Raw genomic sequence first — 14,686 nt, 5'->3', positions numbered from 1 at the left:
TATATATATATATAAAATCAGATGCAATATGAAATATACAGCATTATAAAAATATGTATTTCTTGTTTTTATAAGAAAGATAATACACGGAGAGAATTTTCTCTTAAAATTTACCCTGAAATCATGGTAGTTGTGGGACAACATGTAAGGTAAAGGTACCAATACCCGACCCGGACATATACCTATATCCGGACACCTTTATTATTTATAAGTATAACGCGAATTAAAATTAAAGTATTTTTGCTTGTAGTTTGAAACTTCAGTTATAATATCCAAACGTTTATTTTCATAAATTTATATTTTTTTAAAGGTATCCAGACGCAGATACGTGTCCAGGTATCTGTACATTTCCTATGCTTAAGTGTCCGGGTATTGGTATCTTTACCTTACCACCAAGAATTTTATGCAAGCTATTCTGATTAATATCTACCATAATAAAAAATATTAATATTTATTACATTAAAATATAAAATATGTTTGATTAATTTTACTAAAATATATCTAGGAAATTTCAATATTTTTTCAAAATTTACCACTACTTGGTAATTTTTATCACGTTGTTTGTAAAATGTCTTTTGTATATTTTAAAAATTCCTTGGTTGCCAAGTTGTCTCAAGTTTGTAGTGAATTTAAGGGTAAAATATAACAAAAAATTCTCTCCGTGTATGCTTCTATTTATATATATATATATATATACACACACACACACACACACAGAAAAATAATTATTTTACAACCTAGAAAAGCACTTACTTATTTTATTTTATTTCTTTTAAGTAAGTTTTCTTTCAACCAAAAATATTTTCTCATTAATAGATAGTTTTTCAAATATCTTGACAGAAGTCAAGAATATTGTTTTGAGTAAATGTAATTCTTACAATGACTTTTTATGGTAGATTTGCGGATATGTAAGCATACCAAATATTTAATCTACAAATCTACCATAAAGTTATTATAAGCATTACATTTACTCAAAACAATATTCTGGTTTTTAAAGACTTGCGTCAAACAAAATATTGATTACAATTAATTAAACGTGATTACAAGTAATCACTAGAATATAATGATTGCGCGGCTTTGCCATTCCTTGTACGATACTCTCGAAATTAATCACACACGACGCGTACTTTATTCGCTTTCTATAATCCCTTCAACTATTATTCTCACATATTTCTATTCTCGCGTACTTGTACTCCTATCTATCTCAACCTAGTATACCGACCTAAACGTATGCGTAACTTACCTTTTACAGGCTATTCCGCTTTTATCGAAGAGCAGAGAAACTAAATCCAATCGCTGTCGATTCGTTTATAACAAATACTTTAACTTTGTAACGAATACTGAACTTTGTATAAACGGTTCGTCGCGTCGCATTTTCGGGAGTGCCATTCGAAGTTGTCGGATTATCCGGAATTCCGTCGCGCGATTTTAATAATTAAGATATAACTGCGCCAATTTCCACGTTCTCAGACGTGACGGCTGTCTTGTGCGTGGTCCTTGAACGGGGACGGCCTGAAGATCACAGTCTGCCCAGATCATTTGACCTAACTGTGCGTGGAGGGGTTGTAACCAGACGTGTCGGTGGCGAGGAAAGATGATCCTCATTGTAGAGAACTCGTTTTCTACTTTTCGATGATCTCTGTCGAACACTTCATACTGACCATGCGGGACTAAGTCTTTTCCGATACCTTTAATCGGGCAAATCGAGTCAGTTGCGTCCGGCTCTGAACGCGTTGAGATAACGTGGTTATCGTGGACGATTTTTCGACGGACAAAATCTGGCGTTATTTCATGTTTTCGGGAGTAATTAGGGAGAAACTCTATTTTAATGTATTATATATAAGCATCAAAATTACATTAATTTAGAAAAAGACCAAAACCCATGGTTGAAAGGTCTTGATGACTAATCTGACCAAACAGCCAATGATCGATTTGTTATGACAATGTCAAATAATTACCCATCACATGCTCTTCTTTCCTTTCTCGATTGTTCACCACGTTTGAGGATCCAAATCAACTTCCTGACTTTGACATTCTGCGGTAAGATTCGTATTATAATCCGTTGAAATTGAAGTGCCTGGTCTGTATAGAAATATGGAGTAATTAAAAATGGAATTATTTAAAACATTAACGTCGTAAGTTATTCTTTTGCAAAAAAGTAAACATTTTAATAGTAAGTTGTCATTATATTGTATTATATAAACAAACGAAAAATTACTCATTACATGCTCTTGTTTCTTTTCTCGATTGTTCACATGATTGTAGAGCCAAATCAATTGTTTCCTGACCTTGACGTTCTACATTGGGCTCTATATCGTTACCGGGTGAACTTGAGGTGCTCAGTCCGCATTGAAAAACGGTGCAATTAGAAATGGCATTATTTAAAATATTAACATTGTAACTTATTCTTTTGCAAAAGAGTAAGAATTAATTTAAATATGAAGAGATTATTATATTGTGTGATATAAAAAAATCGAATAATTACTCATTAAATGCGCCTGTTTTTTCTGTCGTTTCTTTAATAAATGACTGAACGAGCAAACCAGATGTATCTTGAGCTTGACTACGTGCAGAAGGACCCACATTATCATCCGCTAAACTTGAAGTGTTTGGTCTGTATAGAAAAGTGGTGTAATTAAAAATAGAAAAAAGTGTGCAAGTGGAAACTTGTATATTGCTTTCTCATAGTTTTTAAGTGTGCAAGTAGAAACTTGTTTAAGTGAGCAAGTAGAAACTTGCACATTGCTTCCTTATAGTTTTTAAGTGTGCAAGTAGAAACTTTCACATTGCTTCCTCTATGAGGAAGCCTGTTTTTTTATGCATAATTATTAGTAGATATTTATTAATTTGGCTTCCTCATAGAGGAAGCAACGTGCAGGTTTTTACTTGCACACTTAAAAACTATAAGGAAGCAATGTGCAAGTTTCTATTCGCACACTTTTTTTTATGGATAGAGTATCATTAAAGATAGATTGGTGTCAAATTTGGCAATGATCGGTGAAGGAGTTACCAATTTTTGCCTAAAAAGTGTACAAGTCATATATGTAATTATATATATAAAGTATCATTAAAGGGAGGTGGTTTTGAATTTGGCGAAGTTTAGTGAAAGGGTTACTGATTTCTACCTAAAAAATGTATAGGGTAGACCGAGGCAAATCGAATTACTAATTAGCACGATAAAATAGCACGTTTAAAATAAAACACTAACGAAAATTGTCTTAAAATTTATATTAATCCGATTTGCATGCCTCAATCTACCCTAAGTTATTTGATAGATAGAGTATCATTAAAGGAAGATTGTTATTTAATTTGGCGAGGATTGGTGAAGAGATTACCGATTTCTGCTTAAAAAGTGTATAAGATGTACATGTAATTTTATATAGAGAATTATTAAAAGAAGGTTGTTTTGAATTTTGCGAGGTGAAAGGGTTACCGATTTCTGCTTAAAAAATGTGTAAGTTATTTGATGGATGAAGTATCATTTAAGAAAGGTATTGAATTTGGCGAGGATCGGTGGAGTTACCGATTTTTGCTTAAAAAGTTACATGTATTAGTTATACATGTAATTTTATATAGAGTAACATTAAAAAAAAGGTTGGTATTGAATTTGGCGATAATCGGTGAAAAGGTTTTTTCTTTACATTGAATTTTTCTAAAATTTAAATGCCTTTAACTCAAGAACTGATCAACCAAATCTTAAAAAATTATATATGAAATAAGGGTAAAAACTACGGGCATTTATTTAAAAATTTAAAATTTTATTAAGAAAGAATCTTTTTACCGATTATTGCCAAATTCAATACCAACCTTCTTTTAATGATATAATGATATAAAATCTCTATATAAAATTACATATACAACTTATACATGTAACTTTTTGAGCAGAAATCGGTAACTCCTTTACTGATCATCGCCAAATTCAATAATATTTTATCCAACAAATAACTTACACATTTTTTAAGCAATTATATAATATTCTATCCAACAAATAACACATTTTTTAAGCAAAAATCGATAACCCTTTTACCGACCCTCGCAAAATTCAAAACAACTTTATTTTAATAATACTCTATATAAAATTACATGTACATCTTATACACTTTTTAAGCAGAAATCGGTAATCCCTTCACCGATCCTCAAAAAATTTAAAATTTTATATAAAAAAAGAACTTTTTTACCGATTATTAGATATACCGATAATCAACCAAATTTTAAAGTATTGTTACGCTCGTCGCGCGTCCGCTGCACTTTCTCACTCTCACTCACGCGCGACGCGATCCCGACACTCACTCAAAAAAAAGATGACTCAGTTTAAGGAAAAGGAACTCGTTTATTATAACGCTCAATACAGCGAAAGACTCGGGCAGACACGTCCGAACGAAACGGAATCCCGGAGCCAAATCGGAACATCGTTATCTGTCAACAACCGTCGCTAAGGACGATTCACTTCTCTACTACCGGGCGACTCGCATGAGCGCACGACACGGGCGCACAGCACGGGCGTAACAGTAATTATATATGAAATAGGGGTAGAAAAGACTGAAGAATATAATAAAATTAGAAATAGCCCAATATTTAAAAAAGAACCGATCATCGCCAAATTCAATACCAACCTTCATTAAATAATACTCTATCGATTAAAAAAAAAAAACAGCCCGATATCTCAATATTTGCGGAAGTTAAAGCAACCACGGACATTTCTAAAAAAATTTGCCACATACACACATACATACGGACACTTCTTTTTAATGCAATATTTCGACATTTTAGAACACTCTGAACATATTAGCATCAAAAACTTAAAAAAACAATCTTTTCTTTGGTTTCTTTTACTCTTATTTCATATATAATTCACTCAAATTTAGTTCATTAGACCCAACTATATACGCAATGAAAGGTTCATATACGAAATTCACGAAAACAAAGCTTTCTCTATGAGTAAGCAAAAGTAATAATTATTAAAATACTACAACTGTATTACTTAATGCTATTATGTTCTTATTGACGTGAACCGTAATGGAGTGAAATTTTGTAAGTGAGAATGAGTAGGTGGAAGAAAAAGAAAGAGATAAAGAGAGAGAATCAAGAGACACGGTAGTGTCTCGCGCCAAGTGTTTTATACCTCGAATTTCTATAATGCTAATTTCAAGCAATTAATGTCTAGACTGAATATGTAATTAATAGATAAGTGAAACACGATATATATGATTTAAAATTAAGTTAAAGTGAAACGCTATTTTAACGTAATTGTTCTATTCCAGCTTTAGTTGAGATGAAGAAATATACATGCTATATATTCACACGAACAATTTTATTAGGCTATCAAAATTTTGTCCTGACCGTAAAATGGAGTATCTCCCTAATTAAACTTATAATATTTTGTACATTAATTTAATTGTATATTATATCCGTGTTTCACTTATTTATTGTTTATATACGTCGCCTGAAAGAGACGTTCTTCCTAATATATAATTTATAATAAAGGCTGTTTTAATGTGAGTAAGTGTTTAAACATAAAACGGATACGGTCACCAACTAAAACGGTCTAAAATGATAAAATATTTTTATGAAAAAATGTACAACATGTCAGAAATTAGGTTGGTGCTATATACATATAGGTACAATAATAACTCAAGGGTAACAAATAATCAATATCACTAAGCTGACATTTGTAAACCTACAACGTGTAATCAAATACTACAAAGAACGGTTGATTGTTGTCTAACAGAAACTTTTATTAATTATTATTAATTATTATTCATCTACGTAATCAGTGGATGGCAGATTTGAGAGTTGCCATATATAGATTTTATTAAATAGAGCTATTCTCTCAATTTAAATATCTATTAGAACTATGTATAAATCGTACATTTTATATATCTACCTCAAATTTCTGCAATACTAATGTCAAACAAATAAATATTTAATCTAAATTTATGAATTGTCTATAACTATGATGCATGAAAAAACGTGAAAATAAGGGATTCATATTTATTTGAATTATATTTGCGAAATAATTAGAAATAATCGTTATTACGATTTGAGAGGCACATTTATGATCAAAATTGCAAATAAGCATTAATAATAATCTTTAGTATTTTAATAATTTTTGATTGTGTACGTACTCATCTGGACTCTGGATACTTGTGGAATGTCTTCTTAAATGTCTTCGTAAATGTTCAATATTTGTTAAGAAAGATATTGCTTTACCACAATTATTACATTTTGCTTTATATTCTGGTAACTCCGAGTAATATTGTTTTAAGTCGTCAGGTAGTGTATGAGTGTCATTATCGAGAAATATTTTATGTTTACTTAAATGTGCTCTCATTGCTTTTGTTGCTGGGTGAGATACCTTAATTTCTTTTTTACAGGTCGTGCACTTTACCAGCGAAGGATTCAATTCCTCGAAATAATTCCACAACTCGCTGCGTTTTTTTCTCGGTACCATATCTGTTCTGTAATACATATTGTCTGATATTAAATGTGGTACAGTAATTGCCTCAACAAGCGTTTGTAGAATTTCTCACAAAGGTTATAAAGGTTATAAAGGTTATAAAGTGCCAAATATTCACTCAATTTTCTTTAGCTACTGATTGTTTTATTATTACATTTATTTTATAATCTTTAGTAATAATTTTTTGATTGTGTACTTACTCATCTCGACTCTGGGTTATTGTGGAATGTCTTCTTAAATGTTTTCGTAAATTTCCAACATTTGTTAAAAAAGACACTGTTTCGCCGCAATTATTGCATTTTGCCTTATATCCCGGTAATTCCGAGTAATATTGTTTTAAGTTGTCAGGTATTGTGTGAGTGTCATTATCGGCAAATATTCCATGTCTACTTAAGTGCAGTCTCATTAATTTTATGTAGCGTGTTTGGTGAGATACCTTAATTTCTCTTTTACAGGTCGTGCACTTTACTAGTAAAGGTTTCAATTTTTCGAAATAATTCCAAAACTGGCTGCGTTTTCTTTTCGGTGCCATTATAACCGTCCTGCAATACAGACTGTCTGACACTAAATGTGGTACAGCGATTGCATCAACAAATGTTTGTAGAAATTTCTCACAAAGGTCATAAAGACACATTTAGTTTATTAGAATGTATGTTTATACGGATATATCGTTAAAATTTGCATAACTATCAGATCGCGTACAGATCTTCAAACATATTTAAAAAAAAGTAAAAAACGCATCAGATGTATATGCACATTTATGATCAAAATTGCATATAAATATTATATGGATGTCTCGATAAAAACTCTTATTCGCTCAATTTTCTTTATCTATTGATTGTTTTGTCATTACATTTATTTTATAATTTTTGGTATTTTGATAATTTTTTGATTGTGTACTTACTCATCTGGACTCTGGATACTTGTGGAATGTTTTCTTAAATGTGTTCGTAAATCTCTAAAATTTGTTAAGAAGGATAATGTTTTGCCGCAGTTATTGCATTTTGCCTTATATTCCGGTAACTTCGAGTAATATTGTTTTAAATCGTCAGGTAGTGAGAGAGTGCCATTATCGAGAAATATTCCATGTTTACTTAAGTGCCTTTTCATTACGGTTGAGTAGTTTCTTGGGGTAGATACCTTAATTTCTCTTTTACAGGTCGTGCACTTTACTAGCAATGGTTTCAATTTTTCGAAATAATTCCAAAACTTGCTGCGTTTTCTTTTCGGTGCCATTATAACCGTCCTGTAATACAGATTGTCTGATATTAAATGTGGTACAGCGATTGCCTCAACAAGCGTTTGTAGAATTTCTCACAAAGGTTATAAAGAGTCATGGTTTACTTATTAAAATGTATGTTTATACGGATATATAGTTAAAATTTGCACAATTATCAGATTGCGCGTACAGATCTTTAAACATATTTAAAAAAAACGTATGATTAAAATTGCGAATAAATATTATATGGATGCCCCGATAAAATTATTATTCTCTCAATTTTCTTTAGCTACTGATTGTTTTATTATTACATTTATTTTATAGTTTTTAGTATTTTAATAATTTTTTGAATGTGTACTTACTCATCTCGACTCTGGATTGTTGTGGAATGTCTACTTCTTAAATGTTTTCGTAAATTTTCCATGTTTGATAAAAAAGACAATGTTTCGTCACAATCTTTACATTTTGCCTTATATCCCGGTAATTCCGAGTAATATTGTTTCAAGTCGTCAGGTAGTGTATGAATGTCATTATTGAGAAATATTCCATGTCTACTTAAGTGCATTCTCATTACTTTTGTGTAGTGTTTTGGGTGAGATACCTTAATTTCTTTTTTACAGGTCGTGCACTTTACTAGCAAAGGTTTTAATTCCTCAAAATAATTCCACAACTTGCTGTGTCTTTTTGTCGGTGCCATTATAACCGTCCTGCAATACAGATTGTTTGACACTAAATGTGGTACAGCGATTGCATCAACAAGCGTTTATAGAATTTCTCGCACAAGGGTCATAAAGAGGCATGGTTTACTTATTAGGATGTAAGTTTATGCGGCTATATAGTTAAAATTTGGATAATTATCAGATTGCGTACAGATCTTTAAACATATTAAAAAAGAAGGTAAAAAAACGCACCAAGTGTACATGCACATTTATGATCAAAATTGCATATAAATATTATATGGATGCTCCGATAAACTCTTATTCACTCAATTTTCTTTAGCTACTAATTGTTTTGTCATTACATTTATTTTATAATTTTTGGTATTTAAATAATTTTTTGATTGTGTACTTACTCATCTCGATTCTGGGTTATTGTGGAATGCCTTCTTAAATGATTTCGTAAATTTCCAGAACGTGATAAGAAGGATACTGTTACGCCGCAATTATTACATTTTGCCTTATATCCCGGTAATTCCGAGTAACATTGCCTTAAATTGTCAGGTAGTATGTCCTTATCGAGAAATATTCCATGTCTACTTAAGTGCATTCTCATTACGCTTGTGTAGCATGTTCGGTGAGATACCTTAATTTCTCTTTTACAGGTCGTGCACTTTACTAGCAAAGGTTTCAATTTCTCGAAATAATTCCAAATCTTGCTGCGTTTTCTTTTTGGGTCCACTATAACCGTCCTGTAATACAGATTGTCTAATATTAAATATTGATGTGGTACAGTGATTGTCTCAACAAGCGTTTGTAGAATTTTTCACAAAGATCATAAAAACACATTTAATTTATTAGATTGTATGTTTATACAGATATGTAGTTAAAATTTGCATAATTATCAGATCGCGTACAGATCTTCAAACATATTAAAAAAAAAAGTAAAAAACGCATCAGATGTATGTACATGCACATTTATGATCAAAATTGCATATAAATATTATATGGATGCCCCGATAAAAACTCTTATTCGCTCAATTTTCTTTATCTATTGATTGTTTTATTATTACATTTATTTTATAATCTTTAGTAATAATTTTTTGATTGTGTACTTACTCATCTGGACTCTGGATTCTTGTGGAATGTCTTCTTAAATGTTTTCGTAAATTTGTAATATTTGTTAAAAAAGACACTGTTTCGCCGCAATTATTGCATTTTGCCTTATATTCCGGTAACTCCGAGTAATATTGTTTTAAGTCGTCAGGTAGTGTATGAGTGTCATTATCGAGAAATATTCCATGTCTACTTAAGTGCATTCTCATTGCTTTTGTTGCTGAGTGAGATACCTTAATTTCTTTTTTACAGGTCGTGCACTTTACCAGCAAAGGATTCAATTCCTCGAAATAATTCCACAACTCGCTGCGTTTCTTTCTCGGTACCATGACTGTTCTGTAATACATATTGTCTGATATTAAATGTGGTACAGTAATTGCCTCAACAAGCGTTTGTAGAATTTCTCACAAAGGTTATAAAGAGTCATGGTTTACTCATTAAAATGTATGTTTATACAGATATATAGTTAAAATTTGCACAATTATCAGATTGCGTACAGATCTTTAAACATATTAAAAAAAAAAGGTATGATCAAAATTGCGAATAAATATTATATGGATGCCCTGATAAAACTATTATTCTCTCAATTTTCTTTAGCTACTGATTGTTTTATTATTACATTTATTTTATAGTTTTTAGTATTTTAATAACTTTTTGAATGTGTACTTACTCATCTCGACTCTGGATTATTGTGGAATGTCTTTTTAAATGTTTTCGTAAACTTCCAATATTTGTTGAGAAGGATATTGTTTCGCCGCAATTATTACATTTTGCCTTATATCCCGGTAATTCCGAGTAATATTGTTTCAAGTCGTCAGGTAGTGTATGAGTGTCATTATCGAGAAATATTCCATGTCTACTTAAGTGCATTCTCATTACTTTTGTGTAGTGTTTTGGGTGAGATACCTTAATTTCTTTTTTACAGGTCGTGCACTTTACTAGCAAAGGTTTCAGTTTCTCGAAATAATTCCAAATCTTGCTGCGTTTTCTTTTTGGGTCCACTATAACCGTCCTGTAATACAGATTGTCTGATATTAAATATTGATGTGGTACAGTGATTGTCTCAACAAGCGTTTGTAGAATTTTTCACAAAGATCATGCGAGAGTGTCATTATCGAGAGATAATCCATGTACATTTAGTAAGAGTGTTCTGAATATTGTTGTACGGCTTTTTGGATGAGGTATCTTAATTTCTTTTTTACAGGTCGTGCACTTTACCAGCAAATGTTTCAATTCCTCGAAATAATTCCAAAACTTGCTGCGTTTTTTTTTTGGTATCAACTGTTCTGTAATACAGATTGTTTGATACTGAATGTGATACAGTGATCGCCACAACAATAAGCGTTTATAAAATTTGTCACAATGGACAAAAAGAGGCATGGTTTATTTATTAGGATGTATGTTTATATATATGGATATGTAGTTTAAATTTGTCTAATTACCGGAACGTATATATGTATAAAACTTATATTTTTCAAAAAGAAGATTAAAAAACGCGCCAAGTGTACGTGCTCCATACAAAATTTTTATTAAAGACAGAAAATTTTGATTTAATTTTTTTTATCTTTTTTTGAAATTAGTATGTGTTCTCTAGAGAAAAAGTATATACAGGTAGGTATACATCAGAAGGTACACACAATTTATGTATCTATATAAAGAGTTTCTATATCCGAATATGTGTATCCTATTCCATGGCCTGTGTATATATTTAAAATATTCATGACCAATATATCTCTTAATACAAAGGTTATTCAGAAATTCAAGTGAGAGTAAGTGTATTCGACTTGTATATCCGGACATCTGTATACAGAGTTTAATATCCAAAATGGTCTGGCAGTTGTTTATACACTTCCAGTATATTAGTAAGAATAGCGAGGATGGAGACCAACGTCATATTATTTTTTAACCGATTTCAAAAAAAGGTGTTTTTATATTCGGCGTGTATGTATGTATGTCAATTTTCTCTAATACTACTGGACGTTTTTAAATGCGGTTTTCACTGTCTTATAGAGCAATTCTCCAGGAAGGTTTTAGTACGTAAAATATCGCGCTAGAACATCAGGGTACGGAGCAGTAAGGAAATGTGCGATAATAATTATTCATATTAATTTAATGAAGCACTAAAAAAGCATAAAATAAAAAATTTTTTTAAAATAAAACCGATTTCAAAGAAAACTCCAAAAAAGTATTTAAAAAATAAGAAAAAATTGAAAATAGCTTTAAAAAGTATAAAATAATATTTTTAAAAATCCCTTTCAATTTCTTGAAATCGGTGCAAAATGAATAATACTTTTAAAAATTCTTTTCAATTTTTGAGTCGGAAGAATAATTACTAAATTTATTTGGCGCCGACTTCAAAAATTGAAAGGGATTCTTAAAAGTATTTTTTTATTTTGCACCAATTTCAAAAAATTGAAAAGGATTCTTAAAAGTATTATTTTATACTTTTTAAAGCTTTTTTTAATTCTTCTTTATTTTTTAGATACTTTTTAGAGCTTTTTTTGAAAAGTCGGTTCTATTATTAAAAAAATTTTTTTAGAAATTGGTGTATGCTGAATTTTCTGTTAGTCATTATATTTGTAATGTAAGTTTTTATGAAACCTACCAAAGTTGTTCATATTTATTTATCACTTTAATTTAAAAATTTATTTTATGGAACAATGTACATTGAGTACTTCACAATACGCATTCGCATTTTGTATAAATGTTGTTTTCAGCCCACCTATCTGCTCGGCATTTTTTACTAAAAGTCATCATTATTTCCCACAAGCATTAAACCCCTTGCACAATAGGCGATAGCGACAACGACAAGGTTGCCGACAAAGCTATACCTTTGTCGGCAACCTTGTCGTTGTCGCTATCGCTATCGCTATCGCCTATTGTGCAAGGGGTTTTATTAACCTTTTCGCTCCTAATGTTGTCTGTAGCCGGCATCTATGTGCTTTCGTAGATACTAGCGCCGGCTATAGCCAGCATAGCCGTATTGGTACTAACTTTGCTTGTAGCGTATTAAATACGAAGTTTAAAATAATAATAAAATATAATTTTAAAATATAATTTTGTACTCTTATGTAAATCTCGTTTTACTTTTATGATGAAAAATTATATATCCTTATGCAACGAGTTAAAAAACAGTGGAGTCATAGCACTTCTTCGCTCCAAGGCGAATGCTGGCGGCCTATGCTCCCTTACCTCATAATCGCTATTCGGCCAACGCCACCATAGCAAAAAGGTTAAATATACTTTGAAATAAAGTGTCGCACAGATGTGTGTCAAAATTAAAACTTTTGGACCCGTGTGTAGTTTGATTTTGGATATGGTCGCAATTATCAGCTTTTTGATTTTGCCACGAATTCTTGTTAGTGATTTTTTTGCTTTAAAATTTTAATTGTACATAAAATTGAATATACGAATAAAAACTCAATATGCATAGGCAGACAAGTGAATATTCAGTATACACATATGATTACCGTCTTAAGTTTTTAGCGTGTAAATCTTGTTCGAGCATTTGATACTCATACCAAGTATTATATTAGGACTAAATCCGTTGGTACGATCGATGTAAATGACGGAGTATCAGAATGGTACGATACTCGAGAACAGCCTGTATCAGACTAAGTTGATACGCGTATCAAATAAATTCCTATTGTGCTGTCTGATTGGCTTGATACATATATACAAGTTGAAACCATTGTATACGTAATCGAAATTGAAAAACGTCTTGAAGGAATCACTAATATGATTTAACACGGTCGATGTAAACAGAAACGTATCTAACGCTTAGTCCGCACCAGCTTGATACCCGTATCAAGAGTTTCTACGGTGTAAACTAAGTCATAGAACTATATACAACACTGGAGTGTGAACTCCCATGCTAGCGTCCGGGTCACGAAAAGATAAAGACGGATTGCTTTGCGACCGTCCTCCCTCTGTTTAGCAGACATTTGATTGGTCAGTGGTATTCAATTGTTGTCGTAAAGTACAGCAGGGGTGCGTTTAAATTACGCCATTTACGCCTAGGCACACCTAGGTAATTCTAACACAGAACTGCGTTCAGAAATTTAACCTGGATAACTCTAAGCTATAGTTATACGTACACTAAAGCATTAGAGTTACCTAAGTGTGCCTAAACGTAAATTCTCAACGCACCCTAGTATAAGTACATAGAGTAGTGACACTGAGCGTCGGCACTTTTGATGTAGTGGGTCTCAGGTGTACGGACTCGTTGCCATTTTCTGGGCTGTACGAACGCTTAGAAGAGAAAGAGAGAGAAGTATTTTTCTCTTTGTCATACGTACAGGCCGCCATATTCTTGGTAGAATAAAATGTATTACCACCAAAAAAGTCTCTCTACTGTATACTTATACTGCGACTCTGAGGAGCTGCGCACAATAAAAGGAATAGGGAATACAGCTCAATATTAATATAAATTTATTAACATATGTAATTCATTAACACAGAGTAGACGAACAGAGAAATAGCGTTAAGGAACAGTAATAAAATTTTATTCTATATTCTGCATGCCCCCCAATGCATATGTTAATATTAAACTGTTCCTTATTCGATTATTCCCTATTTCCTGTCCCTGTTCCCTATTCTTTTCATTGTGCAGCCTTTAATGCTATAGGTTGAATTACTGAACGCAGTTCAACAAAAGGAGACGGTTGGCCGCAATTCTCCCTCTCGCTCATCCCCTTTTCTTCTCGAGTAGAGTGAGTCGAGTCAGATTCTAGTTTAGTATATAGTTCTCTGCGTGTAAAATATACCAGTGCTACCATTTCAAAAAATTTCAACATTTGGTAGCCATGTTTATTCTTAAATATAAGCTACTATAATAAAAAAAATTTTTTAATTAAAAGTTCAGTTTACCATATATAATTAATTTTTAATTATAATATTGTATAAATATGGCTCACGAAAAATTGAGCGATTATTCAAAATGTCAGTTATTGCTTATTTTAATTAACATTCATAGAAACAATGCGATGCAACTAATGTTTCATACTATTGAGGGATTATAGGACTCTGACAGAAGTAAAAATTAGGAAAAATTTGGGTCGCGAATTGTAAAAAGTTATAAATTAATAGAAGAATGAAATTGTTGTTATATATATTTATCAAGTACATTTAATATGCACAATATCTTGGTATAAAAAATTGTATGTTTTATATTGAGTATTAACATCATTGTGTCCGATTTTTAGAATAACATTTTTTTAAACTGTAACGATAACTTGA

At 31.5% G+C, this 14,686-nt stretch overlaps 1 protein-coding gene and 1 long non-coding RNA gene across 4 annotated transcripts in view; one reads left to right on the top strand and one right to left on the bottom strand.

The window, feature by feature from the left end:
* LOC139810805 (uncharacterized) overlaps window positions 1-13,293 on the bottom strand; it is a 75,277-nt gene extending 61,984 nt beyond the window's left edge. Inside the window, exons 1-7 of one of the 3 annotated variants that reach the window (XR_011731477.1) lie at window positions 12,919-13,290; window positions 10,119-10,460; window positions 9,452-9,784; window positions 8,749-9,084; window positions 8,039-8,383; window positions 7,362-7,703; window positions 6,658-6,999 (exon numbers count right to left, since the gene is read on the bottom strand). Coding sequence is in view for 2 of the 3 variants with exons in the window: in XM_071774695.1 (XP_071630796.1) it covers window positions 6,658-6,999; window positions 7,362-7,703; window positions 8,039-8,383; window positions 8,749-9,084; window positions 9,452-9,784; window positions 10,119-10,460; window positions 12,919-12,956 (2,078 nt within the window). In the remaining variant the exon portion in view is untranslated. Of the gene's footprint in view, window positions 1-6,657; window positions 7,000-7,361; window positions 7,704-8,038; window positions 8,384-8,748; window positions 9,085-9,451; window positions 9,785-10,118; window positions 10,461-12,918 lie in introns of all 3 variants that reach the window. The other 2 variants (XM_071774695.1, XM_071774694.1) reach the window with 2 other exon arrangements.
* LOC139810811 (uncharacterized) overlaps window positions 1-14,686 on the top strand; it is a 168,522-nt gene that overhangs the window by 79,614 nt on the left and 74,222 nt on the right. The window lies entirely within an intron of this gene.

Source organism: Temnothorax longispinosus, chromosome 3 (genome assembly GCF_030848805.1).
Source record: "Temnothorax longispinosus isolate EJ_2023e chromosome 3, Tlon_JGU_v1, whole genome shotgun sequence".
NCBI lineage: Eukaryota > Metazoa > Arthropoda > Insecta > Hymenoptera > Formicidae > Temnothorax > Temnothorax longispinosus.
This window is presented reverse-complemented; position numbering and strand designations above follow the sequence as displayed.